General features: G+C 35.8%; 1 protein-coding gene across 1 annotated transcript in view; it reads right to left on the bottom strand.

The window, feature by feature from the left end:
• The window catches only part of MBD2 (methyl-CpG binding domain protein 2), a 63027-nt gene that overhangs the window by 26076 nt on the left and 20619 nt on the right, over positions 1 to 16332 (bottom strand). The window contains exon 3 of the mRNA XM_038525969.1: positions 4239 to 4376. Within this exon, the coding sequence (XP_038381897.1) occupies positions 4239 to 4376 (138 nt within the window). The remainder of the gene's footprint in view (positions 1 to 4238; positions 4377 to 16332) is intronic.

Genomic DNA, 16332 nt, shown 5'->3' with positions numbered 1-16332 from the left:
TATCCAAAGGAAATGAAATTCCTGTCTTAAAGAGGTATCTGCACCACCATGTTCACTGCAATATTATTCACAATAGCCAAGGCATGGAAACCACCTAAGTATCTACCAACAGATGAATGGTTAAAGAAATATTACCAGCCATAAAAAAAGAAGGAAATCCTGCCATTTATAACAACATAGATGAATCCTGAAGGCATTATGCTAAGTGAAATAAGTCAAACAGAGAAAGACAAATACTACATGATCTTACTTATATGTGGAATCTAAAAAAACTGAACTCATAGAATCAAAGAGAAGACGGGTGGTGGCCAGGGATGGGGGTGGACGGAGAGGTGATGGTCAAAGGGTATAAACTTCCAGTTATAAGATGAGTAAGTTCTGGGGACCTGATGCACAGCATGGTGAATGAATACAGTTAACAATACTGTATTGTATACTCGAAAGTTGCTAAGAGAGATCTTAAACGTTCTCACCATCACCACCACCACCACCACCACAATTATAGGAAGTGATGGCCATGTTATCCAACCTTACTACATTATCATTTTGCAATGTATATGTGTTTCAAATCACCATTACACTGTAGACCTTCAACTGATACAATGTTATATGTCAATATTATATCTCAATAAAGCTGGGGAAAAAATCATTCTAAAAAAAAAAAAGGCTGACTGCTAGAAGAAAGTAAAGTTTCATATCTTTTGAAGAAGAATAAGCAAATAAAAGAAAAAATCTAAGATTAAATAGAACATTTAAATCACTTCGCTGATTTTCAAATATTTATTTTTCAGTTAAAAAATTTTGAATATTCTGTAAGGAATGTAATTAATTCTCAAAGACTATTAAAAACACCTACAGCCTATTAGCACCCTATAACATAATAATTAAAAGGAAGTATTAATGGCTCAAAGATGGAAGTTTCTTTGAATTGAGGATAAAAGAAAAAGCAAGAGACCAGAAAGTGTCAAAGATGACAGCATCAAGAACATAAGAATGAAACAGAAATGTGAGTTCTTCAAATATTGAAGGAAGAAAGCTAGGAAAGACACCTTAATAGCAAAATCATAATTCAATTAGGTTAAAAAGATTTTTGGACATGATCTTACAGTTTGGGATAATAGTCTTATAGTTGGTAGAGTTCGCTTCACCCCACTGCAGATTTCTTTTTAATCTAATGAAAAGATAAGCACTTATCAAATATGCTGAGAGTATATGTATAAATATCTAGCTATTCACCCTATCATAAGGTTTTACAAATTCCATCCCTACCATATGGCTTTAATTATAGGCAGAAATCACTGCTGAATTCTGTTTACTGCACTTTTGATTACATGCCCTAATTTGGAATTTTAAAGTTAAGGCATTTTTCAAGTAATCAATACATTAGAAATTTATACGTCATCTACTTTGTAAATTCAAATCAGACTGCCATATAATGATGCAGGCATAGGATGTTTGTTATACAAGACAGAATTATCAATTTCTATGATAGCTTCACTTCAACCTAATCTATTCAAGGTAGAACCTATTAAAAATCCAAAAATCTAATCCTAGTTCTAGGTCTCAAAATTCAACCCTCTAAAACGAATTATAATACCACTAGCTTGAATGCCTTCTTAAAAGACTGTGACATGGTTAAGAAATAAAAACATTTATATCTACAGGAGTCTCAAAAATAGAAACCTCTTTGTCTAGTTTTTTTACTGAATGATCAAAATAACTTCTCCAAATGGAATATCTGCCAATTTATACTGCCAATCTAGTTCAACGAGGCTGTGTAAAAGCACAATTGGAAGAATTATTTTTGTCTATTTTTTGGTCAACTATCTCCTCAACAACAACAGTTGATTAGCACACATCTGTCAAAATATAATTTAAATCAGCATCTTTCCTTTACTTAAACACCTGAACCTATACTGGAATAATCAGAATGACAGATTGTTTTTTTTTAACAGTAGTATAAAAGTTGTCTCTGCTATTTTCCTATAGTTGGCCAATGCCCTGTCCTTTATTTTGAAATCCTATTAGTGAGACAGAAGCCAAATATTACCTCAATTCTTATGTTGAAGGTAAAGACAGGGGAAAGACAACTAATGCCTTGGTATAATCAAAAACAGCAAAAACTGTCAGGTGACATGAGGATAAAGGGAAAACAGTTCAAACTTTTGGAGCTCTGACCTCCTAAATAATTTTAACACTTCCTGTCTCTGCAAGCTGAAAGGAAGATAAAATCCTCAAAAGATCTGGGTTAAAATGACATAAGATTTGGTGCAGGTGGGGAGGGGAGGGATTTAGCTTTTCTGACATGCTCTTTTCATCTGAGAACAATGCCACAAACTTTAATAAAAGAAGAAAAATGTAAAACGACTCAATGTATCAGTGAATAAGGAACAACTGATCTGATTACTTCAGCTTTAAAACTCTCTGTTACCAGTGTTCTCTAGAGCCAGGTAAATACCCAGCAAATACAGTTAGTACAGTTGTTAAAATCCGTAACTGAACTTAGGTACAGAAAACAATTAAGTTACTGTTTAAATCACCATAATTTGCTACTCAATTGGCCTGTAAAATATGTGCGTTTATAGACTATATTGAGAATGATTTGGCAAAGAAAAGATGAGGATAAAATCCATCTACTACCTATTCTCAATAAGACAACTCCAGTTTCCAGTATGGAACTATTATTAGTAGTTATTCCACTTTCTTTATCTTTTGGGCTTTTTTGAGGCAAACTGTCTTACCCAATTACATGCTTTGAAAATTTCAACTGATAAAAATCTGTACAAGGAAATGATTTAAAAATCACCAAAAAGCCAAAGGACGAGATGTTCAAGACTTTAGACAGTATCTAAGAGAGAATACAATCAGGGAATGGCTTTACCAAGGCGGGCAGAGGTCAGAATGGCAGAATTCCTTCCCTGTTGTAATGAATATACTAAAACCACCAGCGGTTTGGTGACTATCCCTGGGTACAGTAGTAAAACAGAAGGGGAAAGCCTGGTACAGAAAGCTGAATGGCCCAGAGAAAACCTAAGTGGTGACAAGAGCCTAAAGGCACATGCAGGTACGCATCTTTTATATTGGATGTGATACACTTACATGGCCCCTGTTGAATCTCTTGGGGACCAACAGTAAAGCAAGTTTAGAACTTCAAATCTTGAGACATCTATAGCAAGATGCTGATCCAATGTGGCTCCAAATATCTTCTGTTTTCCTGGCTCACCTGAAGAGGAAAAAACACTACAGAGGATGTGGGAACTGAATTTCTTTATGTAGTTTCTTCTAGAGCAACTGTCTGAAAGTTTTGGCCCAATCCTTTATGAAGTCTGGAGATGAGACACTTGAGGGACTAGTGAACAACAAAATTCAAATGAAAAGGTGGAGTGAGGCATCTAAATGGGGAATACGAGAGCAAAAGATAACCGTCGTAGGTAAATCAGCATTTCTACTCTGTAAGTGGGAGGAGGCAGAGAAAGGAGAGAAAAAATATGCACAGATGTTTCTCCCTCCACTCCCTCACCCCAATTGCTACTAAAAATTTCCGAAGTACCTAAACTTTTTGACCACAATTAGGGAGTGAATAAGCAAGGTTATTTGGAAAGGTAAGCATTTTGTCAAGTCTCCCTCCCCGGGCTATGTGACATTATTAAGCAGCAGGGAGGCCTCTCAGATAATACTTTTTTCTAAGAACAGATTCTGGTGTAATACAGCTTGAAGCAATAAGAAAGAGAAATATAAACTCAATTTCTGCAAAAATGGAAGTCACAGGACAATATACCATATTGACAAAGTTTATTTAATTCTGTTTTTCAAAAGGGGAGGGACGGCTTTCATATAATAAGAAATAAGAACAAAAAGTAGTTTCTATGTAATAGAAAATATTTTTAAACTAAGCAACACAAACTGCATGCTTCATCCCCTTAGGAAATATTATCCCCTGGAAAGATAATCTTAAAAAAAAAAAACAAAACTAAGATTAGCAAAAGCAAATCTGATGTACATTACCACACAAGAGCATAAAAATGTAGTCCATAATATTTAGATTCATTTAGTAACTTTTTTCTTAAAACATTTTACCTAAATATTAGATTATTCTCCAGCATTCATGTAATAGCCTAGAACATAAAACAATTTTCTTTCCAAATATTTTCCATTTTAATCAGTTTACTTGAACTATGTCTGATAAAAATACCAGAATTTACTGACAAATAGGATTGGAGAACCAATTAGATCCTTACCTGACGTGGCTGCTCATTCATTCGTTGTGGGTCTGATTTCACTTTATTACTAGGATGATTTGTGACTTTGGTTACTGGTTGTTTGAAAATTGATGCGGTTTGTCTAATTGGCAATGTTGTATTCAAGTCTGGTTTACCCTGTGGATATAAGCATGTTTTCATTAATAGATATTACATATAAATATAATTTGGTGAATTTTTTATTAATTATCCATTACTTTTAAGTTTTTATTTAAATTCCAGTTAGTTAACATACAGTGTAGTATTAGTTTCAGGTGTACAACACAGTGATTCAACACTTCCATACATTACCCAGTGCTCATCACTAGTGCACTGCTTCATCCCCATCATCTATTTAACCCATGCCCAAACCCCCTCCCCTCTGGTGACCATCAGTTCTCTCTATAATTAAAGAGTCTGTTTCTTGGTTTGTCTCTTTTTTCCCCTTTGATTTTTAAGTTTACTTATTTAAATAATCTCTACACCCAATGTGGGGCTTGAACTCACGACTGTGAGATCAAGAGTCACATGCTCCTCTCACTGAGCCAGGCAGGCACCTCCGTTTTGTTTCTTAAATTTCACATATGAGCAAAATCACATAGATGGAGCTAGAGATTATTATGCTAAGTGAAATAAGCCAGAGAAATACCATTATCCATTACTTTAAATCATATTATACCAAACTTCTCAATCTCAGTATTATAAATACTCTAAAGGACACTTTTAGCACTTCATTATACAAGACATACATGAAGTTTTCCTATCATAAAAAGCCTTATTTTTTTTTTATAAAAAGCTGTGTATTTTAAAATGTAAGGAAATTATCTATACGTAATTCATGATTAATTTGATTAGCAAGATATTCAGGACTTTTAAATGAACAAATTGTGCTTATAGGTAACACAAAAAGGAGCATTTTCAGAACAATCATCAGGACAGCAATCATCTCAACAGTTGAGAATGGAGGAAAATATGGTATACTTGGCCTTTAAAATGTGAACAACCTGGTCACCTATTAGGAGGCTAGGTTTACATAAAACCATATAAGTTAAACTTCACTCTCATATCAAAAGATAATTAGAAATGGAAGTTCTAACAAATAGAACTCAATTTAGCAACAAACATATCTTTTAATCAACCAGTAAAGAAAATCTAAGATGTATTCTAGTAAAGTCCAAATGTGGCAGAGTTACTATTAAGTTCATTTGCGATGGAGGAACAGAGGGGCAAGGAAGGAGAAGAAAAAAAAAGAACAAAATGTGATTTAATCATTGTATATTCTGATTCTGGCAAAAATATATATATATAAACAGACATCTGTATCTGAAACAATATACATCTGGTATTTTTGATAAATACGCTTGATAAATCTACAGGATATTCAATGAACTTTTGTCTTTACAACTATCCCCAGATAAAAATTGTACTATCAACTTCCAGGCTCCAAAAGAATGGTTCTCAAACTTCAGCACACATCCCTACCACCCAGAGGATTTATTAAAACATGATTCCTGGGCCTCAGTCCTAGAGATTCTGATTCAGGAGAGATGAGGTGAGGCCTGGGAACTTGCATTTCTATTAAGGTTGCACACGATGCTGATGCTACTGATCCAGGGACCACCTGGAGAACCACTACTCTACAACAAAGATTACAAACTGGTTGCAGAAGAACCAAGTTTAACCCATAGGTGTAATTTGTTCAGTTTTTAGTGTATTAAAATGAGTGAACATCTATAAGATCTGGAGATTTCACATAAAATCCAGATTCTAGTTTAAAAACTCAAAGATCTAGAAATACTGGACTTGATTTGGCCACAACAGGCCATAATTAATTAGTAATAGCTGCTCACAAGGGTTCCCCTTTAGCAAAATTCCTCAACAACTCAGTTTGCATTACCCGTCTAAGCCTGAGGTGTTGAGCTTATGACCTCTGCTTAAAGAATGTTACCAATGCAAGAAAGGTAAGCAACAGAATAAATCAAACTGACAACTAGCACAATCATGGTATTACTTGGACACATTATGTGTCCCCTCCCCACATCCCTTCTTTTCTGTATGTATTGGGCATGCTTGACGTTCCTCTATCTCACTTACTTTTCTCCGAATGTACGTGCTCACCTTTAGGAGATAGATTCATCTTGTTTGTTTGCTTTTAGTAATCTCTACACCTAACATGGGGCTTGAACCCACAACCCCAAGATGAAGAACCATCTGCTCTTCCAACGGAGTCAGCCAAGAACCCAGGGACATATTCGCCTTAAATAAGACTAACAATATTTCTCAGGTATTTAGCTTCCTTATCTTTATAGATTTTCAAAAAATTTTGATTTAGAAGTGAGCAAATTTGACCAACAGGCTACAAAATAATCACTTAGGATGCCACTTTAAAGGTGTGAAACTTAAGAATGTGTATTTTTAAAAGCTCTCTTGGATGGGGCACCTGGGTGGCTCAGTTGGCTAAGCATCTGACTGATTTCTGCCGAGGTCATGATCTCAGGGTCCTGAGAATGGGCCGACAAAGGGTTCTGCGCTCAGCAAGGAGTCTGTCTGCTTCTCTGCTTCTCTCTCCCTTTGCCCTTCCCCCAACTCGCATATGCATGTGTGCTCTCTCTCAAATGAGTACGTAAATCTTAAAAAAAGAAAAAGAAAAAAAAAAAGCTCTCCTAATAATTCTGTGATGCACAGAAGGCTTGGACACCTCTGATTTATGACATCTAGACCATTCTGAGGCCCTAAGTGAAGCCATTCAAATTATAAAATGTTTAATATTCAATCCTAAAGAAGCTTACCGAGAACTTTTCCTGTCACTAGCTATGATTAGTATTATCACTAAATCATACTTTCTTTGGTTTTTAAATGTTTTCATTCTTAATAAAGAACAATATACTCTGCTGGTATTAATAAGATGGCATCAGTGGACACTGCCACTGTTTCTATAAGTCTCTAAGATTTTCATTGTTACAAAGGATGACTAGAGACAGTGGGGACTATTCTAAATGAATCCTGAATCTACAAAGACTGGAAGGAAGCATGAAACATATAAAACTATTGGTGCTATAAAAGTAAGATTGCCTTTTTTTAATTAACTTATGTTTTTGGTGCGAGAAGTAAAAATTAGAAGAAAAAGCCGGCTTAAAATATTCAAAATACACAATTCCCACTGTCTGAGACAGTGCATTCCTCGGTGGAATGGAGTAAGAGATTATCTTGACTTTCCTTGTTTTCTCCTTTTAACTAACTTGAAAGCTCTGAAGAGAGAATTTGTTTACTAATTAATTTTGTATTCCAAAACAGTGGCATGTAATCTGAAAAACTGGCCTAACTGGTTCTCTCAGAAACTGTCACAAAAACACTAAATTGTATTAGCACTCTCACCTGAGGAGTGCCAAAGTTGTGCCCAGTTGTGTCTGAGTCCTTGTAAATAACTATCAATCCTCCATAAACTTAGAAGTCATAAAGCAAACACTTTTTTAATGAGCAATATTAAAACTATTCCTATAGTTGTAATCTTCCCTTTCAGTGTAAGAAAAAGTAAAGCAGAAGTTTCTTATATCACATAATTAAAATGGCAAACACACACATTCTAATATTAGAAAGAAAAAGTTTCCAACCTTGATAAATCTTCTCAGTATACAGGCTATCCCTCAAATCAAAATTTAATGTATTTTATAATAATGGGTATATTAGGCTGGAAGTACTCAACTCAATTTCTGAGACTCTTCTACCCCATTAGGTGCTGGGAGGAATACAAAAATAAATCTTTAAATTAAAAAAAAAAGGCATTTACTTCATCTCTTTCCAATAAATATCTGAGGTGGATCTATGTATACTCAGAATGAATATGCAATAAAAAAAATCAATTTTTAAAACAGAGAATCAGTGACAGGGAGAAAACATATTTCCTTTTGAAAAGATTAATAGTGATCAATACTAGAGCTGAGCATCAAAAATGGAGTTGAAATTTCTAGAAGCCTGGGTGAAAAGAGAAGCATTAAATCATGTAGGTATCAGGTCAGAGAAGAAGCAGCATACCAATTAATAAGGAAAACAAAGTGTCCTGCTATTAAATCTAGAAAAAAATTAAAGACACTGACATACAACAAATATTAAGCAAATTTCAAATGCTTTTTCGTTTTCAGTGACCTTCTTTAAAAGCCAAGAACATATAAAGGAAACTTAGAGAAGGTGATTCATAAAGGGACTAAACACCAGTGTGGTCTAATTATCATGTACCTTTCAGTTGACCTAAGTTGACTAAGGCAAGAAATGAGGATAATTATAGAGGTAGACAAAGAGCGTATGTCATAAACGAGTGATTTTCAAACATTTCTGCACTCTTAGCAGCTAAAAAACTTTTGAAAATATGTATACCTCACCTACATTTCAAAGCTGACATCAAACTTTAATTGCAAAAAATGCACTTACTACAAGTTTAAATACTGACACTTTGATAATAAACATACCAGAGATGTATCGAACAGAACCTAAATATACCCACCATCAATATACCCACTTACACATGAACAAAATCTTCAACTGTTATATTTTATTTCACTTTCTCTTTGAATACTTCCATTCCCAAAGTTATTTCCTATTTTTAAACTTGAAAACCTTTAATTGATCATTTATAGATCATGACATTATTTTTTTTAAACCTTTTGTGACCACAATGATTTTTAAAAAAAATAAATTTCTGGTTTACTACATCAGTAGTATGTAACTGCCCTCAAATAGTAAATTACATATTAATAAATGAAATAAAAATTAGACATATTAAAGAAGAGAATTTTTAATTCAAAATTAACTTCATGGGCTTGGATGAGTATCATTAGCTGCTAGAATGGGTCAAGATTTAGTACCAATTCTGTTCCTATTCTTCATTTTTTATAGATGGAACACCAAGAAATCTTGTTCACATAAATGAGTAAATAGAATGAGTTTTATTGTCAGTCTTTCAATTTCTTTTGAGTTATATGTCAAAATTTACATAGTGAACCACCAAAATTTTTTAATAATCAACATCTACATTAAGTTCTCTATAAATTTTAGATAATTATATTGGCAGAAAGACTTGACTATTATCAAGTAATTAATTTTCTTAGCATCAATACCAGTGTTTCAAATTATTCCTTTACTAGATCTCAAACATTTTGCACAACGGTAATAAGGCAGACAAAAAGCGTGCTCTTCTGTAAAACGGGAACTGAGGGAAAAAGAACCTGTACCTCCATCTCAGGTGCATGCTCACATCAACTGCAAGAAAGAGTATATATGAAAGTTAAGGATACAGTAATACTCCTTTAAAATCATCCTTATTGTATACTATGTAAGGTTATAAACAGCAGGAATTTAATTTTTTTATCCTAAGTGTCACTTTTCCCAGCCTGGCTTTGAAATAAAGCTGAGTAACAGTTCGGAATTGTACATATTCTAGGACAAGAGTCAAAAGGAGCCATTTTTATTTTTAAAATTCCTGCAAATTTTGCAGTTTATTTTAAAAATTAGCCGTTTGTTTTAGTGTAAAAATGTTGCCCTACCTACCCAAATGCTCAAATAAAACGGATACTTTCAAGTATCATTTTAATTCTTTGGCTTCCCATATAGTACATACCCCCACAAGAGATATTCATGCCCCAATCTGAGAAGCGAGGACTTTATTTTTCTAAGGTCACTTTCCTCATCTGTAAATGAGGATAACAATAACCACTCATAAGATTCTTACAGAGATCAAACAAGATAATGCATGTGTGATGTTTCTGCCTAATGCAGCTATTGATCACTGAACAAATCCTGAACAAATTTGCCTACTATGTGCCAGGCACATGCTGGGGATACGGTCATCATCAAAACACAAAAGTCCTTGCCTCAGAGCTTACATTCTGGGGGTAGAAGAAAGACAACAATTAACATAACAGGTGTGTATTTTATAGTCATGTTAGCATGTAAATTCTGAATAAATAGCTATTTCTATCATGAGCATTAACATGTTTTTGAGCATGCTATTGAAATTTAGGAACTTAAACCTATTAAGTTTTTCCAGGAGGAAAGCCATCCCCTGGTTCACAGAGAGGGGAGACTGAATGGCATCTTTACAGCAAACCAATATTATCGTCAAAAAATAATTTCAGGTTTGCTCTAGAATATGTACAGTAGCCTATAGTTAAAGCTTTTTCACAAAATCAAAAACCAACAATGTAAAAAGTGCTTGACAATCTTTCAGATGTTTAAAAAATTGAGGTAAAATTCACACACCATAAAATTCACCATTTTTAAGTGCAAAACTCAATGTTTTTTAGTATATTCACAAAGTTGTGCAAACTCCATAGGCTTTCACAAAAGTAAAGAAAAATATCTGAGATTTTTTATTTTGTACTGAAAATCCACTTAGTAGAATATCCTAAGTGAGAAACAAGATTTTTTTCTTTAAGATCAATGGGATATTTAAAAAAAAGACAAAAAAGACAAAAAAAAAAAAAAAACCAGGTGTATTACACATTGAGCTCATTAAAAAAGACTTGTAGTTAAATGAAGGAAGAGATGGAGGATTAAAATTCATCATTGAACACAAGTTTTGAAAAGTTCTACTTCAAAAATAACTTCTTGCAGCTTTAGTGAGTAGAGGGTCATTAAAGGACTTATGGCAAAACATGGGAATGGGAGTTTCAACCCAGTACTTAAGAACAGCTCTACTCGAATTAAGACAGCTACTATGTGGAACTCATTATCTCCCTTTACATCTGGTTAGCACTAGCTGTGTACACATCCTTGGGAGAGTTGTGGAAATAGTCACACATTATTTTCTGTAGGTTTCTTTTGCTGACCTACAGTCTACAATGTCAGGGAACTCTTCAGGACCCTATATAATAGTGAAATAGGCCTCGATTGTCAACAAAAACCTAGGCATCCAAAATAAGTCTTGCCAAAGCCATAGCATAGGCAACTTTGTCTCCAAATCTATCTTATTAGCATGAAAGCCAATCCCAACCCTCTCAAAAGGGCCTATCTTTCATACTTGGATAAATTTAAAGCACTAACTTCTAATGATAAACCTAGTATCATACTGAACAGATTATTCTCATCAGCAAGCCTTTTTGCCAACATGTAAAGTTTTTCTGTTTACTTTTTGCTCCCCCTTAGCGATCTTTGTCCAATCAATATCTAAATACAGATGATCCCTGAACAATGGTGCAGGAGTTAGGGGCACCTAAATGCCTCACAGTCAAAAATCCACATATAATTTTGATTCCCCAAAAACTTAACTAATAGCCTACTGTGACTGGAGGCCTGACAGTTAACATAAACAGCTGATTAATACATATTTTTAGTTTGTATGTACTATATACTGTATTCTTACAAATAAATAAGCTAGAAAAAAGAAAATGTTAAAAAATCATAAGAAAATACATTTACAGTATTGCACTGTATTTATCAAAAGAAATCTGCATATAAGTAGACCTGAGCATTTCAAACCTGTGTTGAAGGATCAACTGTATCTGCTGTCAAATTAGCCAAAAGAGTAGAATGGTGTTGTTAGCTAATAACTTTTCCTCACTTGTTAGCTTTATCAAGTATGTTTCTGCATATGAAAAAATTAGAAGTACTCTGGGCAAAATACTAAAGGGTTCTGAGACGAGAGTCCTTTGCTTTTATCCTTTCTTCCTTTATTGATTCATTAAACAAGCACATCACCATCATTCCTGCCTCGATAAATACAACAGCCTCCGAAACTGGCACCCAACTTCCACTTCTGCACCTCTACAAGATATTCTCCGCACAGCAGCCAAAGCGATCCTATTGCTCCTTACACGGAGTCTGAAAACAGCATCCCATACCACTCCTTGTTCTGGCTTGACAAGCCTTGTGATTAGGTTTGTCTACAGCCTTGACCTCACCTAGACCCCTCTCCCGCTCACTAAACTCCAGCCACTGTGGCCTTCACTGCCCTTACAGGCAAAATGTATCCTGCCATAGTGATCTTGCACTGGCTAGCTATTCCCTTTACGTGGCATGCTTTTTCCCTGTGGTTTTTGTATAGCTCACTCTGTCATTCATATGTCAGCCAAAAAAATCACCCTCTTGGAGAGACTGATTGCTCAACCTAAACAGCCACCCAATCAGTCTCAATCACCCTTACTTAATTCACTGTACCACATTTAATATTTATACTGTGTATTAGTTTGTCATGCCACTAGAATTAAAGTTCCATAAGCACAGAAACTTCCTTTACTACATTCCCAGGGTCTGCAATAACACCTGAGCATAGAATATGCTAAAAAATTTCTGTGGGATAAATGGATGCATAAAATGTCTACTACACATAAAATCTTGTTATGCAGACCCTACCCTTCAAAAGTCTCATTTTCTGCTTTAAACTTACAGGTGCTACATAGATGGAAAGTAGAATTCAATGCAGTCTACAATATCCATCTCGAAACTATTAGGTAAAGAATAGAGCCATCTTTATTATCTGTCTTGAGATTATCAACATAAGAGAAGCAGTCCCAAGACTTACTCCATTTATTACTATTCAACGAATACTTCTAGGTATCTGACCAGGGTCTTCCTCTGAGTCACAAAGACCGCCCACAGCCAGGACCAAATATTTTAACTGTGTACTCTGTTCTAACTATTATCAAAATTAATACCACTGCACATCACATTCCTATCTCAGTAGTAACCAAATAGTTAAGTTCCTCCAATCCTACATTATCACCCATCACTCATCCCCGTAATATTCTTTACATCCACTCATCTACCCCATTGTTCAGTGGCTTTCAAACTTTTTTGACCCATCCCATCCCCAATCCTTACACTATAACTCCTGATGACTGACCAAACTTTCCTACATCCTCAATATTTTCTCTATATATTCTCTGTAGCTCCGGCACTTAGTGACTTGGCCATCCCTTGAAGATACTATCTCCCCTCAAAAGGTTCTCTCAAATGAAGCTTTTTCTCTTTTCTCTTTCCATCCCTCCCTTCCACTTCCCCTTTCTCCTTATCACTCTCAACTACATATCTAAAAGCCAAGAGATGGTAGTTTTCTCCTTTCTCCCATTTTTCTCAAATAATTTCTCCATTTTTGATCCTTCAAAAACACCAGTTCTTTGAAACTCATGTCTGGCTGTACTCATGTTTTCCTCTCCTCCCTTCCTCCTTCATTCACTAGACTTTAGTTTCCCTTAGTCTTCCTTTCCATCCCAACTCCTGTCCTCATTCTGGGAGACCTCAATGTTCATATGGATAACTCACCCAACATCCTGAGTCCTTTCACCTAATCGTCTGCCCACCTTCACTCACCTAATATTATAGCCACAGGCTTGTCAACACTAGTAACTACGTCATCTCCAGTATCTCAATCAAGCATCCAGCTCTCCAATTCCTACTTCCTATCCTTGCAGCTCACTTTCTCAGAACTACCCTCTGCACTTCTTTCACCCCAGCTGATATCTCCTATTCATTGTCCTATTTTCTCACTCTGCCTTAACCCCTTTCACATTCCTCCCTATCCAGTACAGGTTCTACGTCCATCATTATAATGCAAATGTGCTTAACTTTCTTGACCTCTGTGGTTTCTTCATTTGAGCTACAGACCCCATTCTTCTTAAATTTTTCAAAGTCGTCTAACTTGGGAGACTGTCTAAATCAGCATCTCTTTCACCTACCATGCAGTGATTCTCTTCTCTATCCAAAAAAAATTTATTGAATGACTTGTCCACGCTAATTTTATCTCTCACTTTCAACCCCATCCAATCTGGCTTCTGTTACCAATGTAAACCAAGGTTATTAATTAGTTTCGTGTTGCCAAATTCATGGAAGTTTCTCAGTCGTCCTCCACTCAACCCTTCAGCGGCATCAATACAACTAACCAGTCTTCTTTTTGAAGCAGTCTCCTCTCCCTTGTCTTTCCTACCTTACTGGCTGTTCCTTATCAATCCACTTTGCTGATTCTTTCTACTCTAACCTAGTTCTAATTATTGAAGATTTTCAGAGCTTGGTTCTGGATCCTATTGCCTGGGTAATCTCCTTCGGTCCCATTACTTAGACTACTACCTATGTGATGACTTTCCAGTTGAGATCTCTCAATTAGCACACTAACTGCATACAATACATATCCATTTGGATGTTTAATAAGCAATTCAACCTCTTGCTTATTCAAAACTTATTTTATCCATCCATATAAACTCTCCTAAGGTTGACCTCAGTGAACGGTAACCCCATCTACCCACTCATCTAAAAACTAAGGTCTTGGGACACCTGGGTGGCTCAAGTGGTTGAGCATCTGCCTTTCAGCTTAGGGCATGATCCCAGGGTCTTAGGATTGAATCCCACATCAGGCTCCCCATGCCTCTGCCTATGTCTCTTTCTGCCTGTCTCTCATGAATATTTTTTTTTTAATTTAAAAAAATAAAATAAAAACTAAGGTCTCACATTTAAGTCTTCTCTTTTCTGTCATCTTCCCCCACCCAATCAATAGCAAATCATGTAAATTCTACATTCAAAACAGATCAAGAAACTGCCCACCTCTCTCCACCACATGTCCAGACCATCACCATTTATTAGCACACCACTATAGGTACTTGCTGCTCACTTCCACTTTTGTCCGTTTCATTTCAAATTAACAGAAAGTAGACTCAACAGTGGCCCACACTTAAGGGAGATGCCAACAATCCTTTATAAGGACTCCAAGGCCTAGAAATACTAGTTTATCACCTGTGATCTGCTCACTCTCCCTCTCCACCCTAATTATATCCACTAGAGAGATACAAGAAGACACTCCATTCAACAAGTACTTAATACACTGATAAAGAGGACACCAGCAAGCACCCTTGGAAAATATCTTACTTTCTCTATAAGCCAAGAACGTTGGTAGAAGGAATGAGATCACTATTTTCAGTGTGGAAAGAGTCTAGGAAGAATCCAAAGGGCAGTTTGGATAGAGCACATAGTGTGCGCTATCAGGAGCTTGTAATCAGAATTGATCCTACCACAGAGTTCATTAGTACTGGTTAGTACAAGCTCCCAAGGACAGAAATAAGTCAGCCCACTAAGATACTATCTTCAATAACTGAAAAATCCCTAATTTGTTCAACAAAGGCCTAATTTGAGCTACAGCAAGTAAGTGGATCCCTCATATCTTGCCAAGGCCTTGCTTCCTCTCCTGCTTCTAAACTGTGGTTATTAGCTTTCTCAGCTACATTTTCCTTTGAGAATTTGATAAAGATAATAGACTCTCGGGATCTCTGGGTGGCGCAGCGGTTTAGCGCCTGCCTTTGGCCCAGGGTGCGATCCTGGAGACCCGGGATCGAATCCCACGTCGGGCTCCCTGCATGGAGCCTGCTTCTCCCTCTGCCTGTGTCTCTGCCTCTCTCTCTCTCTCTCTCTATCATAAATAAAAATTTAAAAAAAAAAGATAATAGACTCTCTCCTCAGAAAAAAAAAGCATAACAGAAACTACTGCACTCAGTTCAAAGGTTCCTGGAGGCCTTCTGAAGAATGTACTCTCAGGCTGGACACCGGGCTGACTTCTCTATTGGTTCTCTATTGGCCTCTTTCATCCATTAAAGGAAAAAATAATAATGATAATGTTCTTTAGTAATGCATTCTCTTCTAAATACTGTCCTTTCTCCTCCCTCTCTCATTTAAGCTCTGTAAGACTAGTCTAACCATTTTTATGGGGAGAGAGGTAAAAATGCACATATATGTACATGTTGTAAATGCACAGAAACTTTGGAAGGACATAGAAAAAAAAAAAAGATTAACAATAATTTCCTCTCGGGAAGAGGACCTTAACAGAGAGGCTGGAGAGGGAGGGAGGCTTTTTTATTGAATATACTTTGACCCTGTGTACAAATTACCTAATCAAATAGTAACAAATCAAAATTTTAAAACTTTTAAACAAGCAGGCTACATTTTGCTTCTAATTTCTCATTTCCCAGAAACTTTTCAGCATTCTAAATAAGACTTCTGGTTCCTCAAAATTGGTTATGAAAGGTCACCAGATGCCTTCTAATTTGGAAATCCAATAGATACTACAAAGTCTTTAGCCTCCTTGATCTTGCCATGTCACTTAACAAAGGTTTTCTTTCTTAGG

Source organism: Canis lupus, chromosome 1, assembly GCF_011100685.1.
Source record: "Canis lupus familiaris isolate Mischka breed German Shepherd chromosome 1, alternate assembly UU_Cfam_GSD_1.0, whole genome shotgun sequence".
In the NCBI taxonomy this organism is placed as follows: domain Eukaryota; kingdom Metazoa; phylum Chordata; class Mammalia; order Carnivora; family Canidae; genus Canis; species Canis lupus.
The sequence above is the reverse complement of the archived record's forward strand: the minus strand, read 5'-3'. Positions and strand labels throughout refer to the sequence as shown.